General features: G+C 45.8%; 4 protein-coding genes across 4 annotated transcripts in view; 3 read left to right on the top strand and 1 right to left on the bottom strand.

Moving 5' to 3' along the window:
- Window positions 1-21: 21 nt before the first annotated feature.
- LOC112141897 (GTP-binding protein Rheb) lies at window positions 22-8,581 on the top strand. The gene is made up of 7 exons (XM_024265100.1): window positions 22-177; window positions 1,890-1,957; window positions 2,034-2,116; window positions 2,192-2,248; window positions 2,317-2,364; window positions 2,521-2,602; window positions 8,117-8,581. Exons 1-7 carry the CDS (start codon window positions 84-86, stop codon window positions 8,207-8,209), a joined length of 525 nt encoding a protein of 174 aa, XP_024120868.1. The 5' UTR covers window positions 22-83; the 3' UTR covers window positions 8,210-8,581.
- ly97.3 (lymphocyte antigen 97, tandem duplicate 3) lies at window positions 8,578-9,387 on the bottom strand. Its single transcript, XM_024265101.2, has 4 exons — window positions 9,291-9,387; window positions 9,026-9,087; window positions 8,832-8,954; window positions 8,578-8,759 (listed from the first exon to the last, which is right to left on the bottom strand). The coding sequence occupies exons 2-4, from the start codon at window positions 9,072-9,074 to the stop codon at window positions 8,653-8,655; spliced, it is 279 nt and encodes a 92-aa protein (XP_024120869.1). The 5' UTR covers window positions 9,075-9,087; window positions 9,291-9,387; the 3' UTR covers window positions 8,578-8,652.
- Window positions 9,388-10,034: 647 nt separating this feature from the next.
- LOC112141896 (gamma-crystallin N-A) lies at window positions 10,035-14,734 on the top strand. The gene is made up of 4 exons (XM_024265099.2): window positions 10,035-10,187; window positions 10,271-10,519; window positions 11,764-11,909; window positions 14,546-14,734. Exons 1-4 carry the CDS (start codon window positions 10,167-10,169, stop codon window positions 14,679-14,681), a joined length of 552 nt encoding a protein of 183 aa, XP_024120867.1. The 5' UTR covers window positions 10,035-10,166; the 3' UTR covers window positions 14,682-14,734.
- Window positions 14,735-17,028: 2,294 nt separating this feature from the next.
- LOC112141895 (activin receptor type-2B) overlaps window positions 17,029-24,043 on the top strand; it is a 24,258-nt gene continuing 17,243 nt past the window's right edge. The window contains exon 1 of the mRNA XM_024265097.2: window positions 17,029-17,543. Coding sequence (XP_024120865.1) covers window positions 17,492-17,543 — 52 coding nt within the window. The 5' untranslated portion in view covers window positions 17,029-17,491. The remainder of the gene's footprint in view (window positions 17,544-24,043) is intronic.

Genomic DNA, 24,043 nt, shown 5'->3' with positions numbered 1-24,043 from the left:
CCGCCCCGGGGCGCAACGGCGGGCCCATCAGCATCCGCGGAGGCCTGCGCGCACGCGCCCGCTCATTATGGGATGTTTAGGGGATGCTGTCTGTTTGCTCCGCAGGAAAGTCTTCTCTGACCATCCAGTTCGTGGAGGGCCAGTTCGTGGACTCCTACGACCCCACCATAGAGAACAGTGAGTGTCTGGACCTTCAGAACCGCGGCTTCACGCAACACTTTGATGCAGTGGGAGGAGAGGGGGGGGGGGATTTATGACCGGAAGGTTCCATGCGGGTCTGCGGTCCCGCAGCAGCTTCAGGTACATTTTGTTCTGCTGGGACACCCCCCCCCCCCGCCCCATTGAGCCCTTTGTAACGGGGTGGGGGGGGGCGTTTGGTTTCCATGGAGACAGAGCAGCAGGATTAGAAAATTTGGATCTTTGATGTTTCACCATTTGTGAAAGTTCTACATGAAAAGGGGAGTTTGCTCTATTTTTCTGATCTGATCTGATCTGATCTGTTTGTTCTGTGATTTACGTCCGACAAACACTTCAACTATGAGAGTCAGAATGAGGGAAATAATCCAGAAACTCAGTCTGGTTTTAGAATTATTTGAAGGTTATGATGGAAAATAAACATCAGCAGAAAATCAAAAGTTTGACTAAATAGTTTAACATAAACTCTTGGATGGTCATGAGAGGTCAAAGGTTTCCTGCAGGTCTTCAGGAGGTTTTCTCTGGTCCATTCCTCCATGCAGATCTCCTCCAGAGCTGTGATGTTACCAGACAGGGACAGATAAATTATTACTTTATTTTACAAAGAAAAACTATTATTTTAAAAAGTGAGATGATGTTGAGTGCAGACAGAGGACGAATTCTATCACAAACGAACTACAGACACCCCCCCACCCCCCGTTCAATTCAAAAACGCCTCCAGATCCTGATGACTCAACTTCAAGACAAATTGTCACTAAAGAACAACAGTTCACTTCCAGACTGAAGACTCAGGGGTCTTCATCAGGTCCACTCCACTCCTAAACTCTTCTGTGAAGGAATCGGCTCCACAGCTTCAGTCCAGATTCTGCCGTTCGGGCTTTAATCATCTTCTGCTGTTTTTTAGCTGAAGGCATTCATGCCTCTGCAGAACGCAAGCTCATGTTGATGCTGCTGTTATCAAACCTGTAGCTCATGGGGACTGGTTGTTTTTAACCACTAACCTGAGGAAGTGACCATGTGGAACATCAGAGCTGTTCTCATGACAGTCATGACATCTAGTGTCTCAGGTCTGCAAGTCGCAGGGACATGAGGTCTCTGGCTGTTTCTGCTCACTGTGAAGAAAACACATTTTAATAACTACGGTCACAAAAATCAGATTGTTGCACCTGCTGGTACCTGAACACCAGACTACCAAAAACAGGACCTAGAACACACTCAACATTATAGAAACATTCATTGATCCGTCAAATTTCCTCAACACGCTTGTTCCTGGTCGGGGTCACGGGGTGACTGGAGCCTATCTCAACTGCTTTTGGGTAAAGTTGAGGCTGGAACAAAAGTAATTCTGAAGTGAAGAACATTTTCTGTGGTTCCTGTACGGCTGCTGTCAGGAACCACAGCAGAGACTGATGAGATTCTCAGAAAGACTTCCCATTGTATGTGGGAGGAGTCAAGAGTCCGCTTGGTGGGAAGTAACCCAAAGGAGCTTATGGTAGAACATGAGGAGTGCAGGTATGCAAAGATTCAACCAGCTTTAAGGTCTGAGTCAATGCTTACCTGAGGGTCCAGGTGAGATGTGCAGGCCGGACGGGGACTCTGCATTGAATCAACTCAAATGTTTGTAGAAAAAAGACTTTCCACTAAAGATAATCTCTTTTATTTTCAGTGATTCTTTGTTTTCTGCCATTCCACAGCATTTACCAAAATGATCACCATAAACGGACAGGAGTACCACCTCCAGCTGGTGGACACGGCAGGTCAGGTACGAGCGGCGACTCTGCTCATCTCTCAGTGTGTTGGAGTTTGTTATATTTGTGTTTTGTCTTCAAATGTTTCAGGATGAGTACTCCATCTTCCCGCAGACTTACTCCATAGACATCAATGGTTACATTCTGGTCTACTCCGTAACCTCTAATAAAAGGTACCTGCTCTACGGTCTTCTACGGTTTCATGGCTGAATGTCTCAGAATGACAAAGTGTTTTCTGCCTCTTTCAGCTTTGAAGTTGTTCAAGTTATCCATGAAAAACTCTTGGATATGGTGGGAAAAGTTCAGTAAGTATTGTCCTTTACTCACTATTGAGTATTTGTAATCAGTTCATCTGACTCTGTCCTCCCTGCAGAGTTCCTATCATGCTCGTTGGTAATAAGAACGACCTGCACATGGAACGGTACGTCTCGACTTCAGCAAGTTTACCTTAGACGTTCCTGCTGAGGCCTCAGGGCTTTAAGGCCTTTCCTTCATATCTGCCTTCAGTCTTTGTAAATGTTACGCTTTCTCTGAATCAAAATACAACCACAAAGCAAACGTGAGCCTTTTTCTTCAGGGTCATCAGCTGTGAGGAGGGAAAAGCGCTGGCTGAGTCCTGGAACGCCGCCTTCATGGAGTCCTCGGCTAAAGAGAACCAGGTGATGCAAACTCACACCCTCCTTCAGAACTATTCAGTCAGCTGCAACTTTTTGACCTCAGAATCAGAACCAAGCCTGTCAGGTTTTCTCCTGAAACTTCTGAAAGTTGGTCACTCTGCTGTTATTCTTTAAAGGTAACAAACCCTAAACTGTTGAGCTCTACAAATGAGGCTTAAAAAGTGCTGTCTGTTGGTCAATTTAAAATAAACTTGTTTAATTCTAATAATAATACTCGAAAACCATTTGTGTGCTGCCCCCTACAGGCTGAATCCAGGAATTTCAGTTGAATGTCGTGATTGGTCAAACCGTGTCAGTCACATGTCATGATCTGCAGCTCCAGTCATGATAACCAACTGGATTTTCAGATTTCAGCTGTGGGCGGAGCCAGCCTCCACCTGTCTTGTTCGGTTATTCTTACTCTAGAGTTTGAGAACTTGGACTCCTGTTGGGTCTGATTTTGGTTTCATGTCTGAGCGAGCCAAACTTTCTGGAACTGCTACATTTAGGGTTAGGGGTCTGATTCTCGGCTCTGGTACTGCCTCTCTTTAACCATTTCTTTAAAAAAAAAAAAAATTACCTTGTCCTGCCAACAGATGTGGACTGAGAGCTTCTTGTGTTGGTCAGATTTTACTGTCACAACAGGGATTTATTGAGTATAAACCCCTGTTGTCTTTCATGCTAAACTTTATTTATATTGATCTCTGATCAATATAAATAAAAGAAAAGAAGATGGCAACAGAGGGAAACAACATAAAAAAAATAACCAGGTCTAAATTGTAAACTAGAATGGGCGGGGCCTGTCTACACACACACTCTGTAGTTACAAACACACCTGTTGGGTAAAATAGTCTCCACATTTAAACTAAACATAATGTACTCAATACAACTGTAACAGCAGCTCACACACTCCATCATACAAACCCATTCAGATAAAGACTTTCATTCTGTCACACAAACGGTTAGTGCTAAGGTGAGCTGATACCTGTGCTCAGGTGAGCGTTTATGTTTCACTGAGGTGGATGGTGATGGAATGTACTCAGGGGGAAGGGTAGGGTTAGGGGTTAGCTGCCCCGGCGGGGGGGTCTAGCCAGCAATCCCCCGGACCCCACAACACCGGCCATGGAGCTGCGGAGAGAGACCGCCCACCGGGCAATCCCGCCAAGCACCCAGACCAGGGCATATGGGACCACCGCAGAGGCCCCCCACACCCGAGAGCAGGAAGGCACAGGAGCACAGAGAGTACAGGCCCCAGCCCAGCCAGAGGAGCAGCCCCCCCACCGCGGCAGGAGGGCCAACGCGGAACCCCACCCTCGGAGAGCCCCGCAACCCAAGAAGAACAGCTTACTACCACCACCCAGCAGTGCCGAGCATCTCCCCACCCCACCCCAGGTACAAGCCAGGGCCCCCCAACGGAGACCCACCCCCATGCTCCAGACAACCGCCCGCCCCCGCCGCGAAAGTTCCAGGGGGGAGCAAGGCAGGGGCCGCCCACCCCCGCCGAGGAGGGGGGCTCCTCAGAGAAACGGAGGTCCCGGAGGAGTGATGTGAACAAGGCCCGGCCAGGCACACCCACTGGTGGAGTGTTTTTAGAGGACTAGTTCTTAAGAGCAAGGTCCGGAACCCACACCACCGAGACCTCCGAGGGAAGCAGCTGTTGTGTGGACCAAACAGTGCAGTGTGAAAGCTCAGTTCTTCCTCCCTGTGGTCAGCTGGCTGTGCAGGGTGGATGATCTCTGTGGAAGTTCTACATGTGTGCAGAGGGTCCACAAATAAGATCTCTCCTACAGTCTGCTCCAGGCTGACTAATGGCAGACTCTGCTTCGGCTGAAGCTAAAACGCCACAACCTCCTTTGACTAGAAGAGGCTGGAAGAGGAAGCATGATCGAACAGTTTAAACTATTAATTTGAACAGCGCTTTTCATTTCGCCGAAGCACAAAGCACTTAACATAAAAGCAAATAAAATACAAATTAAAAACACAAAAAACACAGTGTTTAGAAACAAATTCACACAAAGACACACAAAATTAACATCCCTCTCTTCCCCAGCCCCCCCACCCACCCCCCAAGCTCCCCCAATAGGACCCTTGTCAATAAAACTGAACAAAGAGTAAAAACTGCAGATCTAATGAAACAATCTCAGTACGACTTTGTAGAAACGAAATTAAGAGGATCCATTTATTCAAGACCCCGCCTGACCATGGGGGGGCATCGTCACAGCGCCCGCCCAGCGCAGGGCCCGCTCTACAGAGCTGGAACCCAGCTGCCCCAATGAGAACAGGCACCGCAGCAACAACCCCCCCACAGGTGGAGCTCCAGAACAAAGGATCCCCGTGAGGAAAGACTTGAGTTTAAAATGAATAATAAGCATTAAAATCAATAAAAAATGCATAAATAATATAAATATGATAATGATAAAAACATGGTTAGTAGATTAAAATTATAAATTAATTCATAAATTAACTATGAAATGATTCACATCAAAGTAAAAAAAAAGATAAAAGAAGACAAGACAAAATTCATCAACTAGAAAAGTCTTGTCAAAGCCAGATTAAAAAGGGTTGTCTTGAGCCTCTTCTTAAAAACCTCTACGGTCTGTGCGGCCCTGAGGCTCTCCAGCAGGCTGTTCCAGAGGTGAGGACCGTAATGATCTTCCTCCTTACTGATTTGCTCCGAGGATTCAGGTTTCTATACTAGTAAGACTAACCTATACTAGCCATGGTAACCCATAGTATCCATGCTATCCCATACTAGCCATGCAAACCCACACTAGCCTTGCTAACTCAAACTATCTCATGCTAACCCATACTAGCCATGCTAACCCATACTAGCCATTCTAACCCATACCATCTATGCTAACCCATACAATCCCATGCTAACCCATACAATCCCATGCTAACTCATACTATCCCAGGCTAACCCATACTAGTCCATACTAACCCATACTATCCCAGGCTAACCCATACTATTCCAGGCTAACCCATACTAGTCCATACTACGGCTGGGCGATATGGGAATTTTCATATTGCGATATCTTTTTTTCATTTTGTGCGATAATGATATTAAAAACGATATAAATCAAATAATCAAAAAATCAAAGGAATCTTTATTGCAAAGAGCTTTAGGACTTCAGATTTTTACACCTTAACTTTGCCCCCCCCCCCATTAAATCTTAGTTCAAATTAAACTTTCATTATTTTTTGTATTAACTGTAGTATTGAAACTAACTGTGAGGAAGATTTAAATAATTCTAATAAATATTGTACATATACATAATGTACACAATAGTTAAACCATAACGGTGGTATGTTTTCAATAGGCTGTACAGAATTTCTGATTTATTTTAATCTGACTGCAGCACATAGAAGTTCCTTTTAAATTACAATTAAGTCTTAAAAACATTGTTCTAAAGCAGCAAATATATTGCAGTTATTTTTATATTATTTTCTAATTTCTTCTGAACATAAACTATAGGTACTGCTGTGCAGCAGAAGATAATAACATGTAAACTTAAAATAAACAGTTCTGATAATAGATTTAATCATCATTTCACTCAGTCATCTGACATGTGTACATGTTGGAGGATTGATCAAACACATAAGATCTCTTCATTTAGTGTCATGTCAGGAGTCGTTAAAAACAAGTTTATTTTACTATTATTAGATCACCTCATTAAGAAATGAGCATAAACGGCACAAATGTAACTAACAAATTCATTATTGATACACAATAAAACAACAAATTTTTCTAATTTGAAGCTCTATACAAAAGCTTTTGGTTAATATTTTAACAAAACCCTCAAACTCTAAACTCCACAGCCACAATCGAGTCCCCGCCCCCCTGCGCGCGGCTGTTACTAGCATGCACAGTCTCTCCTCTTTCAGCCCCGCGTGACACGTGACCCGCAGCAATAGACAGACTGTCTCCTTTTTTCTTTTTTCATGGAGGTTCTCCTCTAAATCAGGTGTTTAAACTCCTGATTTTAAAGCGTGTCTTCTCTCCCTCACACTCTGTGGATCTGTCGGTCACAAACGGCTGAAGGATAACCCTGTCGGACCGAACCATTTTCAATGTAGAGGAGGGGGGTCCGGTGACGACGTTTCCAAAACAAAATATATAAACATCGTTACCTTGACATTAAAAATAAAAGTATTTGCGATTATATATTGGTTATTGGTTTACTGAAATAATGTTTTCTGTTGTGTCCTTTTTTCATCATTCGGGCCTCCGTGCCCCCCCCCTCTCAGTATGGGCTCCTAGAATCAGCCGCTCCGTCAGAAGACGAAGAAGCGCGGCTCTCCCGTGTTCATTTAAAACGAAAGTTTATCGCAATAGACTCATTTCACTATCGGAAAAAAAGTAATATCGCAATAACGATAATTATCGTTTTATCGCCCAGCCCTATCCCATACTAACCTATACTATCCCAGGCTAACCCATACTAGTCCATACTAACCTATACTATCCCATACTAACCCATACTATCCCATACTAACCCATACTATCCCAGGCTAACCCATACTAACCTATGCTAACCCATACTATCCCATACTAACCCCTACTATCCCAGGCTAACCCATACTAACCTATGCTAACCCATACTATCCCATACTATCCCAGGCTAACCCATACTAACCTACGCTAACCCATACTATCCCAGGCTAACCCATACTAACCTAGGCTAATCCATACTATCCCATACTAACCCATACTATCCCATACTAACCCATACTATCCCATACTATCCCAGGCTAACCCATACTTACCTATGCTAACCCATACTATCCCATACTAACCCATACTATCCCAGGCTAACCCCTACTAACCTAGGCTAACCCATACTATCCCATACTAACCCATACTATCCCATACTATCCCAGGCTAACCCATACTGACCTAGGCTAACCCATACTATCCCATACTAACCCATACTATCCCATACTATCCCAGGCTAACCCATACTTACCTATGCTAACCCATACTATCCCATACTAACCCATACTATCCCAGGCTAACCCATACTAACCCATGCTAACCCATACTTAAAGTCTTATTAGTTGTCAGATACCTCGGTGTGTGAACTTTGTTCTCCACATTTGACCCCTCCTCTGGGTATTGGTGAGCTTCAGATGAAGCTGCACTAAGGCACCATTTGGTGGTTTAACCCCCCAATCCAACTCCTTACTGCTGAGTTTCAAGTATCAATCTACAGTAATAATAATATTACTGATGTTTGATAAATAAAAATAATAAAACTAGCTCTGATCCATTTACTTATAATATTAAAGTTGTGTATTTAGCGAGGGCTCCGGCATCAAGGTGCCGACCTTCTGAAGGGTTAGGGGTTCTGGACGTTTTTGTCAGAAAACATGAAAGTTTCAGCATAAAAATCAAGGGTTTGTTTGAACGGATGGTGTCTTTCAGTCGTGTTTCTGGTGCTGTTTCCTGTCACCCCCTCCCTCTATCACGGGAGGTTTGAGTGTGGTGAGCGTGACGGCGTTTCCTTCTGTTCTCAGACGGCGGTGGAAGTTTTCCGGAGGATGATCCTGGAGGCAGAAAAGATGGACGGCAGCGTGCAGCCGGGGAAAACCTCTTGCGCTGTGATGTAGCGCCGTCTAGTCAACACACAGGACACTGCACTGGGATATCCCGTTACTTGAAGGCGAGCCGGCAACCCTCCCCTCCGCTGACTCCTCCCACAGAGCCCCAATACCCAATAGTGTCTCTCAGCCCACTGCTATTTATCAGTGTTCACCTCTGTCATTGTCAGCATTTGTTTGGTGAGATGGAGGGTGCGTGCATACTACCCACAATCCCTCATGTCTCTGCTTGGAGCTGATGCAGAGGGATCAGATGTTGTTCTGAGGCGTCTGCATCCGCCGAGCAGCTCTTTTTCTACTCCCCCAACCCATTTTCTAAAGTTCAAGATGTTGTACAAACTGTTTTTGATTGTAATCATTAAAGTGAGACGTGGTTCTGTAGGGGGTGTTATTGCTATGAGTGACAGAGGCTCCGCCCCCATCCTCAAGCCTTTTATTGACAGACTGCAGGATCACAGCGTGTTGCACATGTCCTCGCTGCAGCAGCTGATCTGGATGTACGCGTTCATCTGCAGCATGCGGCAGTCAGACAGAGCCATGCACTTCTGGTACCGCCCATCTGTGGGGGGGGACAGGTTCAGCCCATAATGTCACCTTTTCAGCGCGAGCCGACTCTGACGGGAAAACTCACACGGCGCTCTGAGGAAGGAGGCGGCGGCGCAGGCGTCCTTCCCTGCCTTACACGTCTCCACGGACAGGCGGCAGCTCTCCCCCGCCTTCGTGGGGGTGCAGCGGTGGCAGTTCAGAGCCTCACCTGTCCCCGTCCCCCAGCAGAAAAGGTCAAATGTTTGACGGGGAAAGAAAGCAGCCCTGCAGGGGACTCACCGGCGGCACACAGCAGGGCGATGGCGGAAACAACAACCAGCAGTTTCATGGTTCCAGGCGCTCTGAAACCGTTTGAATAAAATAAACTTTATTGATAAGACCCTTTCAGACAAGATGGTCACAGTTCACAGAGAATAAAGACTTTAGACTGAGGAAGGAGACTGTTGAAGAGAAAAACACATGATTTATGATTTATCTGAAAGAATCAAAAGTTTTTTGAAGGGGGGGTTAGTTTGATGTTGAAGTCAGGAGAACACAGACTCACCAGCTGAGATGAGTTTCTTCCTCTATCGACGCTCCGTGCAGAGTTCTGTCTGCTGAAGTTTGGACTTTGTCTGGGTTCAGAGGTCAAGTTTCCCATCATGCTCAGCAGCCTCCCCTCAGAGGTTTCTGTCAGTGTTTGTCCACGCATGTTTGCTCTTTCTGGATTCTGACCCGACTCACGTGATCCCGTTCCCTCTGAAGGCAGCGGTCAATCGTTTCAAACATCACCAGCTAAACTCTGAAAGGGGGGCTGTTCTGCAGAGGTTGGGGGGTCAGAGGAGTCATCAGGAAACAGACGGAGCGTTTTGAAGCTCCTCCCCCACAGACGACGGCACCCTAGACTCTCCTCTGAAACCTTTGAGGTTTCTGCAGTCACTTTGGGTCTGGGGGGGCCGTTCATCAGCTGAGTTGATCTGTAGTTTCTGTAGAGAAACTGAAGAGAAAAACCTGACATTTCTGAGTTGCTCTCTGAGGTCTTGAGTTGATGGTCTGTGGATGGAAGCAGCTCTGCTGCTCCGTCTCCAGCCACACACACTTGACTGTTGCTGCTGCCTGATTGGCTTGTCCTGACCTCTGACCTCTGCCGGAGCTGTTTTCTCACCTGGACTGGGTTTGTGTTGGACGGTGATGCGTGCCGTCCACGTGAGCGCTCAATCAAAGCAGAATCTGGTCCGTTGCTTTGTTTCCCTCAGAGACAAACTCCGATATCAGCAGCGGCTCATCCAGGGGAATCTGCCCATTTGGCAGAACGTCTAACCCCCCCATTGTGGCACTTTTGTTGTTCCCGCCCCCCAAACTGCTGCTCTGTCTGTATAAATCTGCCAGTCCAAGTTTCCTCACTTAGACTGTGAGGATTTTGGAGGAGTTGCAGGTGGAAATGTCTCAGTACTCAGGAAAGGTGAGTACGACAGCAGAAGTATTATGGTCTGTCAGCAGGCTCTTTCCTCAGACGGACTCTGACTACTTCCTCTATGGAAATAGATCGTCCTCTACGAGGGCAAATGCTTCACGGGGAGGAAACTGGAGCTCTGCAGCGAATGCGACAACTTCCAGGACCGCGGGTTCATGAACAGGGTGAACTCTGTTCGCGTGGAGAGCGGCGCCTTCGTCTGCTTTGACCACCCAGACTTCAAGGGTCAACAGTACATCCTGGAGCACGGAGAGTACCCCGAATTCCAGCGCTGGAATTCCCACAATGATCACATGGGCTCCTGCAGACCAATCAGGATGGTAGGAGTCACAGTGGAGGATGAGGGGGGCAGAAAACCCTCAAAACACTGAAATAACATATTTCTAAAAACACGCGGGAGTTTTGCTGCAAAGATGCTGCAGAGTAGGAGATTTAATGTGACAAAAATATCGTCCTGAGTACGTTCAGAGTTCAGAGGAACAACTAACATGGAATGAAACACATCACGCACACATGTCCATGTACGCACATGTTCATGTACACACATGTCCATGTACGCACATGTTCATGTACACACATGTCCATGTACACACATGTCCATGTACGCACATGTTCATGTACACACATGTCCATGTACGCACATGTTCATGTACATACATGTTCATTTACACACATGTCCATGTACACACATTTTTATGTACACACACATGTTCATTTACACACATGTTCATGTACACAAACATGTTCATGTACACAAACATGTTTATATACACACATTTTTATGTACACACACATGTTCATTTACACACATGTCCATGTACACACATTTTTATGTACACACACATGTTCATTTACACACATGTCCATGTACACACACATGTTCATGTACACACATGTCCATGTACACACATTTTTATGTACACACATGTTCATGTACGCACATGTTCATGTACATACATGTTCATTTACACACATGTTCATGTACACAAACATGTTCATATACACACATGTCCATGTACACACATGTTTATGTACACACACATGTTCATTTACACACATGTTCATGTACACAAACATGTTCATGTACACAAACATGTTTATATACACACATGTCCATGTACACACACATGTTTATGTACACACATGTCCACGTACACACATGTCCATCTACACACATGTTCATATACACACATGTTCATACACACACATGTTCATGTACACACATGTTCATATACACACATGTTCATATACACACATGTCCATCTACACACATGTTCATATACACACATGTCCATGTACACACATGTTTATGTACACACACATGTTCATTTACACACGCATGTTTATGTACACACATGTTCATTTACACACATGTTTATGTACACAAACATGTCCATGTACACACATGTCCATCTACACACATGTCCATGTACACACATGTTCATGTACACACACATGTTCATTTACACACGTTCATGTACACACACATGTTCATGTACACACACACCAGCAGACCCCTCCTCCACCAGAGAAAGCAGTTTCTCAGGCATGTTCTCCTCCTCAGCACGGACAGCACTACCGGCTGGAGCTGTATGAGGGGGACCAGTTCAGCGGTCAGTGTGTGGAGCTAAGCGACGACTGTCCGTTTCTGCAGGCCAGAGGTCTGACCAAAACCTGCATCAACTCCCTCAGGGTTTATGGAGATGGAGCGTAAGTATCTCTGCATACCAGCTGAATCTGTGTGGAGTCACCACACCTTCTAACTGTCACTCCGGGATCCCCCTGCATCGCTCCACTACGCTCCGGCGTCTGCACCAGAGCCAGAGCGGTATAGCTACAGTAGACTCACATTGATACGGGTGTCTGCAGTTCTGCTGCAGCTACAGGTTCTGCAGGTGACCTCGCAACACCCTGAACTCACGTAGGTTCATGTGATAACATGCCATTTATACAGGAAGTACAGAAACCCCCCCATATTGACGGGTGTTAGGGACCAGAGACATCCACGGATACAGAGACCCCCCCATGGCCAAAGAATGTCTCTTACCGATCCATCCCTTTCATAAACACTTCTGACCATGCTTTGTAAACATTTTTTAAAGAACATTGGAGTATTGCTCAACATAAAGAGGTTTATTATTCAGATCAGCAGCGTTCTTTATGACAGATGAAAACTGTCACTCTGTGCCTTGAAAAACATTAACTGTATATAAGAACTAGACTGAACAACCCCCCTCCTTCCATTTTTAGATGAGGATTTACTCTGTAGAAATAGATTTCACTCTGAGGTTATGTGCTTTGGACTTTTTTGTTTGTTTAACGTTCGTTTTTCTTTATTTTACTTGTTGTAGCTTATAAATAATAAGTTGAGTATCATACGGAATGGTACAGCTCCTCCATAAAATCACCAACCAAAGTTTCATCTTCTTCACTTTTCCAGCTTCAGCCTGAATTAGACGCAGCCGTCTGAGGAGCGCGAGACAAACTTGAAAGGACCTGGACGTATTTTAAACAGAAAAAGATCCAGCTGTTCACTTGTTAGGATGGTTATTTATTTTAAATACTGCTGAACGCGCTTCTCACGTGCATCTGATCAGACTGTAACCTGGCCGCGCATGTGAAGTAACAAGCTGCTGCTGAGGGGGGGGCCGCGCGCCGCTCTGCAGTGATGTCACCCAAATGCTCCTTTTATCTCGACAAAAAGGAATAAATGTAAGTAAATCCCAAAGGACCGCTGACAGAATCAAATGTTGGAATGGTTCTCCCTCAAAGGCTTCAACAATGACTTGTACAATTCTCCGGCGTTATTATACTAGAAGCTGTTTACATCCGCGGTCTCGTGGTCGAGGCGTGGAAAGAGGCGGGGACTCACAATAAACTCACTCCAGATTGGTGACAGTACTTCCTGTAGATTCATGACTCAGCTATGACTCACAGAGACTCAGACCAATCGCTGAAGATGGGTTGCAGACGTTTGCAATATGGTGATAGACGTTTCAGGAAGTGACGGTGAAAGCGGCAGCCTACTTTCATGAGGAGTGGAGGTAATGCATTTCCAATGGGAGACCTCATGGCTCCAGAAGTCCAATTTTTTTACAGTCTATGCTTAAAACCAGGAGTGTTCTTCCTAGTTCATCAGTTAAAGAGTTAAAGAGCATCTCCATACAGAATGTGCCGGTTTCATCCATAAGGCCACCTGCTCTGGATGATAATTATCCTCTTTGATTATCAGGATATTTTCTGAGTCAGCTGATGACATTTCTCCATGCAGATGATCACTATTCAATTGGTAGAGATTCAGGAACTGGTGGAACCAGCCTTTAGCTCACTGTCTGTTGTGGAGTGTGTGTGCGAGTGTGTGGGGATGTGTCTGTGTGTGTGTTACCGACGGGGCGGTGTGTGCTTCGTCTCTGCTCCCCTCCTGGGAAATTCCCGCAGCGTCTTTGGACTCAAACTCTTCAAACTTCACGTATTGTGTAACCAATAGGGAGGCGGAGACCGCAGAGGTCGGACCATGGAGGTCAGATCGTAGAGGTCTGACCGCACCTTGGATGCAGTCTCAGTGCCTCTCGCACTTTTCAAGTTAAGCCAAAACTGGTGTCCGCTCCAGAGCCGATCCAGTTGCAGTGTGTTCAGAACAGGTCTTTATTTCTTTAAGTCTGTGTGTAAAGAATTTCAGGAATTCCAGCTCTCGTTCTTTAGCTCTAATAAAAGTGAATTTGACATGTTTGTAGCTCTTAGTTCTATTTCTGTACTTGCATGTTCTGATAGAATAAAGTATCTCGGGCATGTACTCATTGAGGAAATCACTGATGATGATGATATCTACAGACAGTGTTGAGTGTTGTATGGCCAAGCCAACACGCTCTCACGAAACTTTGGCTTTTGTACAGAAGGTGTCAAGCTGACTTTGTTTAAGGCTTTTTGTTCCCCAATGTACACTGCATATCTTTGGGTGAACTACAAAACAGCCAGGATGAGAAAGCTGCAGGTGGCATATAATGATGCTTTAAGAGTAGTTTTAAGGAAGCCTAGATGGACGAGTGCAAGTGAGCTGTTTGTTTTTAACAGAATTAACATCTTTCAAGCTCTACTGCGCAACCTCATATTCAAGTTCATTTGTAGGCTGGACTCCACTAAAAACACTCTTATTATGTCCATACACAACATCAGGTTTAGTGCCATTTGTTTTAGATCCAGTATTTGGCAACACTGGAGGAGCTTTCTTTTTATCCTCCCGTTTTAATTAATTTGTATTGGCTTTTTAACTATTGTGTTTTTAAATACATTTATTTTTAAATATGTTTAATATTCTCTGGAGATTTTTCTTGATGTTTACCTTCCAGGTGGGTGTTGTACGAGGAACCAAACTACCGCGGTCGGATGTACGTGGTTGAGCGAGGAGACTTCTGCTCGCCTCTGGACTGGCAGGCGGAGAATCCCAACATCCAGTCTGTGCGCAGGGTGGCTAACTACTTCTGAAGCTAGCTCCCATCCGCCTCTGACAGCTGACAATAAAGATGAAGCAAATGTCAGATGGTGTTTGGTTCACTTTGTCCTTAAGAGAAGGGAGTGTAAAACAGTAAAAACCCACAGTCCCTTTCTCTGGATATTTAAGAGTGCAGCTCTAGCTTAACATCATGTGTTGGTAGAAAAACCTGCAGCTCTGTAGTTCAGATAACTGTGACTGTTATCTGAACTACAGACTCCACATGGAGCGCTGTTAAAAAACGACGGTTGAGCAGCCATTCTTCATGGATTCAGGCTGAGTTTAAATGTTCTGACAGTAAAATGTGAGAGCAAAGAAGATGACCAACCAAAAATCTGAAACACTTGAGTTTCACTTCTATCAGAGACCACATCAACCACATTATGCTCTGCTGCCCCCTAGTGTCTTCATCCAAAACTTCGTGAAAATGTTTGCAGTTCATAAAACCCAGAGGTTGGTTTTTATTCTGACTTGTTTGCAGGCCACCAAACATCATTTTGGTTTACATCAGCACATCTCTGTGGACTTTTTGTCTTCTGGGATTTTCTGAGCAGCTCCTAGAAAAGAAGGCAAAGACGCAAAACACAAAAGGTTGTTCTTAGATGAAGTTCCTGTACTCTGAATTTCTAAGACTTTAAAGACAGAAGTCATCAGGTGATGTTATTGTCTGTTTTTGAATAGTTTACGAAAAGCAAAAAGAGGGGGAGAGATCAATTTTTGTGATTTTAGAGGGTGAATTTCGATATTAATGTACACCGGCCTGTTGATGAAAATGTGTGAACAAATAAATAATGAGATGAAGGGATTTTGGTTTGGTAAGTTCTGATTGAGTAAAGAGAGCAACTGGGAAACCAGCTAAAGAACCAGCTAAAGAATTAACTGAAGAACCAGCTGAGGAAGCTGCTGGAGAACAAGCTGAAGAACCAGATGAAAAACTAGCTAAAGAACCCCCTTTTTGACTCAAAAATGAGAGAGATTGGCATTGTTAACCAAGAAACAGATTTCAGAGCCTTACTCTGGTGTAGTGGTCAGCACTGTCGCCTTGCAGCCAGAAGGTCCGAGTTGGGGTCCCAGTTGGATCTGTCTGTGTGGGGTTTTGATGTTCTCTGGTTCAGGAGTGGGTTTTCTTCAAGGACTTCAGGTTTCTCCCGCAGTCCAGAAACACTCTTCATAGGCTGATTGATGAGTTTAAATTGTCCCTCTGTGTGAATATGAGTGTGTGTGGCTCCATGATAACCTGTTTGTAATGAACCTGTCCAGAATAATCCTGTCCAGGATTAACCTGTCCAGAAGATAGATAGATGGATGAATGGATGAAAGATGGATGGATGGATGGAAGATGGATAGAAAATGGATGCATAGATATAAGATGGATGGATGGAAATTTCAAGTAACAAACAAATGATTGTAAAAATGTATTTCAATACAAAGACATTAACACAGAGCGAAACAGCAGATGTAACAGCAGTCTTCACTGTTTGTGTCTGTGTGGTAGCCATTCTGCTTTTGAACGGACCCTGATCTGAGCCGAACACTCTGCAGTGACGAGTCGCCCGCTGCTGGTCCTCCAACATGTCATTGTTTTGTTTCATAAACCATCAGAACTCTCAGGTCTGAAACCAGGACATTTACTGCATAGTGTTCCCAACACGCCATCAGTCCTGACACCACAAGACAAGAAAGAGAAGAAGTTGTGGGTGTGGCCTAATCCCAATTTCAACAATGTCCTCAGTAATTCTCTGAGAACATGTCCAATTACCAGCATGATTCCCAATGCGACAATTGTTTTGTGATCTTGGGCTGTATGAATAAAGTTTAATTGAATTATTATAGAAAGTGAACCCTGTCATCATCAATGGATTCTTTCTCCACGTTACAAAGACATTCTTCAGGAAGAAAAGTTTCTTTGAAAGGGACCTTTCATACTAATTGTCTGTTGCTATGGAAACCCGATACTTCAGCCGACTTAAAATTTTATTGTGTTGCATCAGCTGCACATAATGAAAAAAATGTGAAGTATTTGGAGAAACCGTTGTTTCTCTGCAGCACTTTCGGATAAATCCCACATTTCACTGCTTCTGCATGAAAACTGAAAAGAGCATTTATTGTACAGTGTTACTGCAAAGTCGAGCCTTCTGTGCTTCTGTATTAAAGACCTTTTTTATATTTATATATGATCTGTTTGTGAAAACTCGAAAAATCCTCATTTCTACTGTTTTGATGTGAAGCTGAAATCAGGAAGTGACGTCACGCTCATGTAGATCAGAGCTTCACTGACCTCACGGTGGGAGGTCACATGTCTCCTGCCATGGTGGGCGGGGCTACTAGGCAGAGACCCTCCCTCCGCGCGTGCGGCTGCTTAAACGGCCGAAGCTGCACCCGGAGCCGCGCCGCGCGTACTGGCGTGCGCGTGTCCGCGGTGAGGTCACCCCCCCTCCCCACTCGTGTTTACACATCCGGGTCTGCAGCCCCTTCCCCATTTCGGAGCCATTTTGGACGCAGATCAGTGACCCCCCCGCCGCTGCAGCTTCCATCCCGGTGGACCGAATCACCGCGGAACCAGCACTAGGTTCTGCCCGGCTCGTGTTCGGCCTCTGACCCAGTTCGGTTCCGGAAGTCCCCCCTGAACCTCCGGCGGTCCTCGTCGATCCATGCCCAGCATTGTTGCGCCGTCGCGGCCGTGGACGCGCTGTGGTGGGGGCTAGGCTGCTGGAGGGACCGGAGGCCCGTTCGGATCCCGGACTGATGTTCGGTCCGAACCGACTTTAATGTCCGCGGACGGAGGGGGGGCCTTGAACGGAACATGTCTTCTTCATGGCTGACCTGTTCGCTGCTCCTGGGAACTTTGTGCGCAGGTGAGCGGCGCGTGCCCGTCCCCGCTCTGCGGCGCGGTTTGGTTTGTTGTGGTTGACGTGTTTCGGTAACGAGTCCTCCGTGACCGGCGGAGGGGGGTTAAACCCCCACCTAATCCCCATTTACCCTCCTTCCGTTTCTGTCTGAGTCTGGCTTAGTGACCGCGAGCTTTCCTCCTGGAGCCCCCACAGGGACACGTGGGGGGGTCCACATTTAATACTTCCCTCCCTCCCCGGCGAAGACAGAAAGTGACGGCAGCAGCTGAACCAGCAGCCTGAAACCGTACAGACCCCCCAAGGGCGCGAAAGGAGGAAAACTCGCGTGATTCTGAAATTACTGTAGAAAGCTGAGAAGATTTCTGCATCATTTTAGCCCCAAAGTTCACGTTAGTGTAAACCCGAGGAAACAATAATAATAATTAAGAGATTTTCTTCTGAAGCATCATAGAATCTACATTAGATAGATAGATAGGGTCTTTAATAATCCCTTAGGAAATTTAAATGTGGTCATCTGCTGACAATCATAAAAACATACACACATAAAGCACAATAAGAACAACAGGAGTCGTAGATTAAAAAAAAAATTAAAAGATTAAAAACTAAATTAAAATTACAAGAATAAATGGTTAAATATCAATAGATTAAATAGATTAAAAATTAGTGGATTAAAATAATTAAAGGCTCCTCAGATGCTTAGCCAAAGAATTGTACTGCCGGATGGCGCGAGGAACAAAAGAGTTCTTCATTCTGTCCGTGGAGCAGCGCTGGGACAGTCTGCTGCTGAATGTGCTCCTCCTGCTGGTGAAGACCTCATGTAGGGGATGTGAGGGATTCCTCATGATGGACCTGAAGACGGCCAGAGTTCTCTGCTCTTCCACCTCCTCCACAGGAGCCAGCTTCAGTCCCACCACAGAGCTCGCCCTCTTGATGATTTTGTTGAGCCGGCAGATGTTCTTCTTGCTGGTGCTGCACCAGCACACAGCAGCATAGAGGAGAGCGCTCGCCACCACAGACTGATAGAACATCTGCAGCAGCTTAGTGCAGATGTTGAACGAGCGCAGCCTCCGGAGAAAGTACAGCCTGGACTGGCTCTTTTTGTAGAGCTGGTCTGTGTTGACTGTCCAGTCCAGCTTGTGGTCCAACATGACCCCCATGTATTTGTAGGTCTGCACTCTCTCCACGCTGTCTCCCTCTATGTGCAGCAGCTGAGGTGTTGAAGCTTTCCTCCTGAAGTCCAGAACCATCTCCTTGGTCTTCTGGACATTCAGCTGCAGCTGGTTCTCCCTGCACCAGTCCACAAAGTCCTCCACCAGCCGCATGTACTCGCTGTCCTCTTCTCCTTTGATGTAGGCCACAACAGCTGTATCGTCTGAGAACTTCTGCAAGTGGCAGGTCGCGGTGTTGTAGCGGAAATCAGACGTATACAGAGAGAAGAGAAGAGGAGACAGCACTGTCCCCTGCGGTGCCCCGACACTGCAGCTGAGGGTACTGGAGACCAATCCCCCCATGCGGACGTATTGCAGCCTGTTAGTGAGGTAGTTCATGATCCAAGAAACCAAGGGTGGTGGTACAGCCATCTTGATGAGCTTTTCCTGCAGTAGGTGAGGATGAATGGTGTTAAAGGCGCAGGAAAAATCTAAAAACAGAATTCTCACTGCACCACCTCCTTCCTCCAGGTGTGAGAGGGTACGGTGTAGCAGGTAGAGGACAGCGTCCTCCACCCCCACTCTCTCCCTGTACGCGAACTGCAGTGGATCTTGGACATGCTGCACCTGTGGCTTCAGCTGCTGCAGCACCAACCTCTCAAAGGTCTTCATCACATGTGAAGTCAGTGCTACAGGCCGGTAGTCTTTGTTCTCCTTTGGATGCTTGACTTTGGGGAGAGGAACGATGCATGAGGTCTTCCACAAAGATGGCACCTGTCCCAACTCCAGGCTGAGGTTAAACAGATGCTGAAGAGGAGCCCCAAGCTCGTTTGCACACGTTTTCAGGAGTCTGGGACACACTCTGTCTGGACCCGGTGCTTTCCTCATGTTCAGTCTCTGCAGTTCCCTCCTCACCAGATGATCTGTGATGTGGTGGGAAACACAGTCTGCAGGTGGAGGGCGTGGATCACATGGAGAGGACACTGGAAGAGAGGGATCATGGCTGATGGAGGAAGGAGCAGCCTGAGGAGCTGGGCCCTCCTCTGGCTGAGGGGTGAGGACAGGCAGTGGGACGGGCACGGTGGTGCAGACCAGGCTGGTGTTGGAAGTGGGGGGGGTGTCAGATGAAATGTCAAACCTATTAAAATAGGTATTCAGTTCATTGGCTTTTTCAGCACTTTCCCCCACTACCTTTGTCGTCTTGTTGCACCCTGTGATCGTTTTCATTCCTTCCCACACCTCCCTGATGTTGTTGTTTTCCAGTTTCTTCTCCACTCTGTCCTTATAGGTGTTTTTTGCATCCTTCAGGCAGCTCCTTAGTTCTGTCTGCACCCTTTTAATTTCCTCCTGATCCTTCTTGTTGAATGCCCTCTTCTTTTTATTTAAAATCACTTTCACTCTCCTTGTTATCCAGGGTTTGTTATTTGGATAACAATGGACTGTTCTTGTGGGCACAACAGCATCCAAGCAGAAGTTCATATAATCGGTTATGCACTGGGATGCTCCTTCAATGTCCTCTCCATGGGGGTCCAGCAGGACGCTCCAGTCTGTGCTTCCAAAGCAGTCTCTGAGTTCCTCCTCAGAGCTCAGGCTCCTCACGCTCCTTGTTGTTGGAGGCTGCCTCTTCACCAAAGGTGTGTATGTGGGCTGTAAAGAAATCAAAATGTGATCTGATTTGCTGAGGGCAGGGAGGGGCGTGGCCTGATAGGCATCTTTGATATTAGAATAAAACAAATCAATCGTCCTGTCGCTGCGAGTGGGACAGTTCACGTACTGATAAATTGTTGATAGCGGGGCATCCAGGGAGACGTGATTGAAGTCCCCTGAGATGATCACGAGAGCCTGTGGGTGCCGTGTTTGCAGCTCCGAAACCGTGTGGACCACTAACATGTGGACATGAAACATCATAGATTCTACATATAAAAAGTCTGTCAGGGAGGGAGTGGTTCGTATTGTGCTAACATCAGCATCACTGTTCTGCAAGCTCCGCCCCCAGACTACAACAAACACACGACCACTTTCTCAGTGGAGCTTTGGTGCTGAGGTAGTTATCTCCTTCCTTGGTACCACAGCTGTACCAGGAACCGCTCTCTGACCCATCTTTCAAGGTGGTCTCGGTTCGTTTTCAATCAGACTGAACTTTTGTTCGCTCTGAGATTCCTCAGTCTGAATATGAAACAAACCGAGAGTGGAAAAACTGAACCAAAACGGCCACCGTACCCGACAGTCACGTTAGAAATGAGGCGATTGGTGAGGACAAATGTAGAGCAGTTATTGTCATGTTAGGTAAAAGAAAATAATTGGTTTAACTGTTTACTTGTTAGAACGTTTATTTCAACGCCACTAAAAAACGTATAACTCTCTTTTCTTAATCTTGTTACGCGGCGCGTCCGCGGGCTGCTGCCGTGATGTCATCTTAAAACTCTATTGTAGTTCCAACAGAATTCTCTTCACAACAACGTCATAACACCACAACGATGAGACACTGAAACTCATTCAAATCTGTTTGGATAAATTCACGCTCAATAAAACAACTTTTAACGTGATCCACGTTGATTCTACCTACAATCTACACGTCACAAATACTTGTTAGCGTGTGTAGCTGTAGCCGTATCTCCAGTTACCGTCATGCAGGATTCCTCCGCTGTACCAAAGCTGCAGTAAAAAGTGTTGAACCTTCATACAGACGCCCAAAATCCATCAGAAAAAGCAAAGTTTGAGTAAGAGAAAAATCCTGGACAGCATTTACAGACCGCAGCGCATCCATCCTTCTCTTCTGGTTTGACCCGCCCCTATAGCTGCTGGCCTAGACTGAAGAGGTCTTTAGTCACATGGTTTTGTTTACAAACTTTGCTCACGCTGAGGAGGCTTGGGGAGGCACTTTAGACCGTCTAAATAGAACTGGACATATCGAGCGTTGAGGTCCCCCATTGGAAGTGCATTACCTTCCACCCTTCTGAAATCATGCCTGAACCTTCGCCGTCACTTCCTGGTACGTCTACCGCGATTGCAACCAGTCGACAGAGATTAGTCCGAGTCGGTCTGAGTCACGTTTTTAGAGGAAGTACTGTCAACCAATCAGGAGTGAACTTGTTCTGGCTTGTTCGAAGCCCACACATCTCCCACTAAAAACGGCACGGAGGAATCTGTCAAACGTTGGAGGCGGGGCCAGCGGGAGCCACATGCTTTTACTGAGGCATCTGATTGGTCAGTTTCTAACTTGAATAACTGGCGATAAAGAAAAAATATCTTAAAAGAAAATAGGATTATAAAGAGTAAGGTGAGCTTCCGTCGGGTCGTAATTCACGCTGGCGGCAACGACGCCCGACAAAGACAATCAGAGATTCTTAAATTAAACGTAGAATCGGTGTGTAAACTGGTAAATCTGTGTCAGACACAGTAGTTTTCTCTGGTCCTCTGTCAAACGTAGTCAGTGATGAAATGTACATCCGCTTTTCATCTTTTAACCGCTGGCTAGCTAAATGATGCTCAGAAATGGCTTTAGCTTCGTGGACAACTGGAGCATGTTTTGGGGAAAGCCCGGCCTCATGCGCAGAGATGGCATTCATCCCAGTTTGGACGGAGCGGCTCTTCTGTCCAGAAACATTTCTGCTAGCTTTAGCCATGCAGCCTGACAACTCAGAGAGGAGACCCGGGGAGAGAGCAGTAGTTTAAAACTCTCCCCTGAGCGGCCTTTAGCACTGATGCTAACCCCAAACAGGGCTAGCCCAGCAGTTCCTAGCGTTAGCTTATGTGCTGGAAGGCAAATTAAAAGAATGAATCACAGAAACAAAACTTATGATGTCATTAAATGTGGGCTACTAAACATTAGATCAATTTCCTTAAAGTCCCTGTTAGTCAATGAATTGATTAATGATAATAAACTTAACCTGCTAGCTCTAACAGAAACCTGGCTAAAGCAGGATGATTATGTTCGGCTGAATGAAGCAACCCCCCCTAGCTATAATAACTATCAGGCATCAATGAAGGCGTCCATAGAAACGTCTGTAACATTAGACTGCTTTACTCCTGTGGACCAAGCAGAAATAGCACGAGTTATTAGGGCTGTCAGATTTGTCGCGTTAACTTGACACGTGCTTGACGCCGACAATTTTTTTGACGCATTAATCGCGGATTTTCTCATACGTGCCTTTCTACACCGCGCAGGCGTCCCTCATCGCCCTCTAACTCTCCGGCTGCTCTCACTAGATCACGGGCGGGTCTCCAACCACCGAGCTGCTAGAACCGGCCCGGCGCCAGGACGCGGAGAGCTCCTTCACCCTAACCCGGCTCCGGTTCGCGTCCAGTACCACGTCTGGTGGTACCGGCTCGTGTCCGGCGCCGCGTCCCGAGAGCTGCGGACCCCCGACGTTCCGAACAGCAAGCGCACCGGGGGACGTTTTAAATGTTCTGGAGGTTTAAGCGTGATCCAGCCCCAGCATAGCGGTCTGTCTGCCGGCATATTCATGGCGTGAGCTCCGCTGGACACGTCGCTGCATCGAGCTGCAGCCAGAGAACGCGGCGGCAGTAACAGACTGTCAAACTATCCACAGAGTATCCCGCTTTTCTCAGTCTTTAATGTTTTAAAAAACAAAAGTTCATTGGAAATGATAAATCTCTATTTCATTTATTACTGTAGTTCAGCAGAGGAGGAAAAGATTTGGTCCTGACAAAAAATTAACATGAAAGTGTTATGGAAATGTTATTTTTGATGTTTTTTATTTTATTTTACTGAACGTTGATTGAAGTTTTGAATTTAAAATGCCCTTCACTTGCACTTGGGCTTTTGTTAGGCATTTTATGTTACAGCCTTTTATTGTTAAGAAAGTTTTATCTGGATACAATGTTACAAAATTAAATATTTCTGATGAAAACTATTAATTTTACCATTCTTGTTTTCATAATTAATGTAGAACTGCTAAATTCCATGAAGCCACATATTAATTTGTGATTAATCGTGAGTTAACTATGGACAATGCGATTAATGCGATAAAAAATTTTAATCGCCTGACAGCTCTAGTTATTACATCTTCTAAAACCTCCACTTGTCTCTTAGACCCAATCCCCACTAAACTTTTTAAAGAAATCTTCCCCCTTATTAGTGAATCCATATTAACCAAAAGAAATACTTCTCTAGAAACTGATTATGTGCCTCAGTCTTTTAAATATGCGTTTGCAGACTACCTGCCAGTGGCCCGCCTCCTGTGTCCGCTGCATGGATTTGCCCCTCCCCTCGATTTTATTTGCACCTTAGACATTTAGGACTCTTGGTGGGGGGGGTGCTTGGACATCACTGCCAGCAAACAGTCGATGTCTTCTCAGTGCCCTTCCCGCCAATTTTAACTGCACCATAGACAT

This window comes from Oryzias melastigma, linkage group LG17 (assembly GCF_002922805.2).
Source record: "Oryzias melastigma strain HK-1 linkage group LG17, ASM292280v2, whole genome shotgun sequence".
Taxonomy (NCBI): Eukaryota; Metazoa; Chordata; class Actinopteri; order Beloniformes; family Adrianichthyidae; genus Oryzias; species Oryzias melastigma.
Note: the sequence above shows the minus strand (reverse complement) of the source record. Positions and strands in the feature narration are given on the sequence as shown.

Bases quoted from the DNA above. Each gene is read 5' to 3' on its own strand.
- LOC112141897 (XM_024265100.1), top strand. From the start codon at position 84: ATGCTGTCTGTTTGCTCCGCAGGAAAGTCTTCTCTGACCATCCAGTTC. The intron at 2,117-2,191 runs GTACCTGCTCTA...TGCCTCTTTCAG, and splicing joins TCCGTAACCTCTAATAAAAG to CTTTGAAGTTGTTCAAGTTA. The intron at 2,249-2,316 runs GTAAGTATTGTC...TCCTCCCTGCAG, and splicing joins GATATGGTGGGAAAAGTTCA to AGTTCCTATCATGCTCGTTG.
- ly97.3 (XM_024265101.2), bottom strand. From the start codon at position 9,074: ATGAAACTGCTGGTTGTTGTTTCCGCCATCGCCCTGCTGTGTGCCGCC. The intron at 8,955-9,025 runs GTGAGTCCCCTG...GGACGGGGACAG, and splicing joins CGCCCTGCTGTGTGCCGCCG to GTGAGGCTCTGAACTGCCAC. The intron at 8,760-8,831 runs GTGAGTTTTCCC...CCCCCCCCACAG, and splicing joins CTCCTTCCTCAGAGCGCCGT to ATGGGCGGTACCAGAAGTGC.
- LOC112141896 (XM_024265099.2), top strand. From the start codon at position 10,167: ATGTCTCAGTACTCAGGAAAG. The intron at 10,188-10,270 runs GTGAGTACGACA...CTATGGAAATAG, and splicing joins TGTCTCAGTACTCAGGAAAG to ATCGTCCTCTACGAGGGCAA. The intron at 10,520-11,763 runs GTAGGAGTCACA...TCTCCTCCTCAG, and splicing joins CCTGCAGACCAATCAGGATG to CACGGACAGCACTACCGGCT.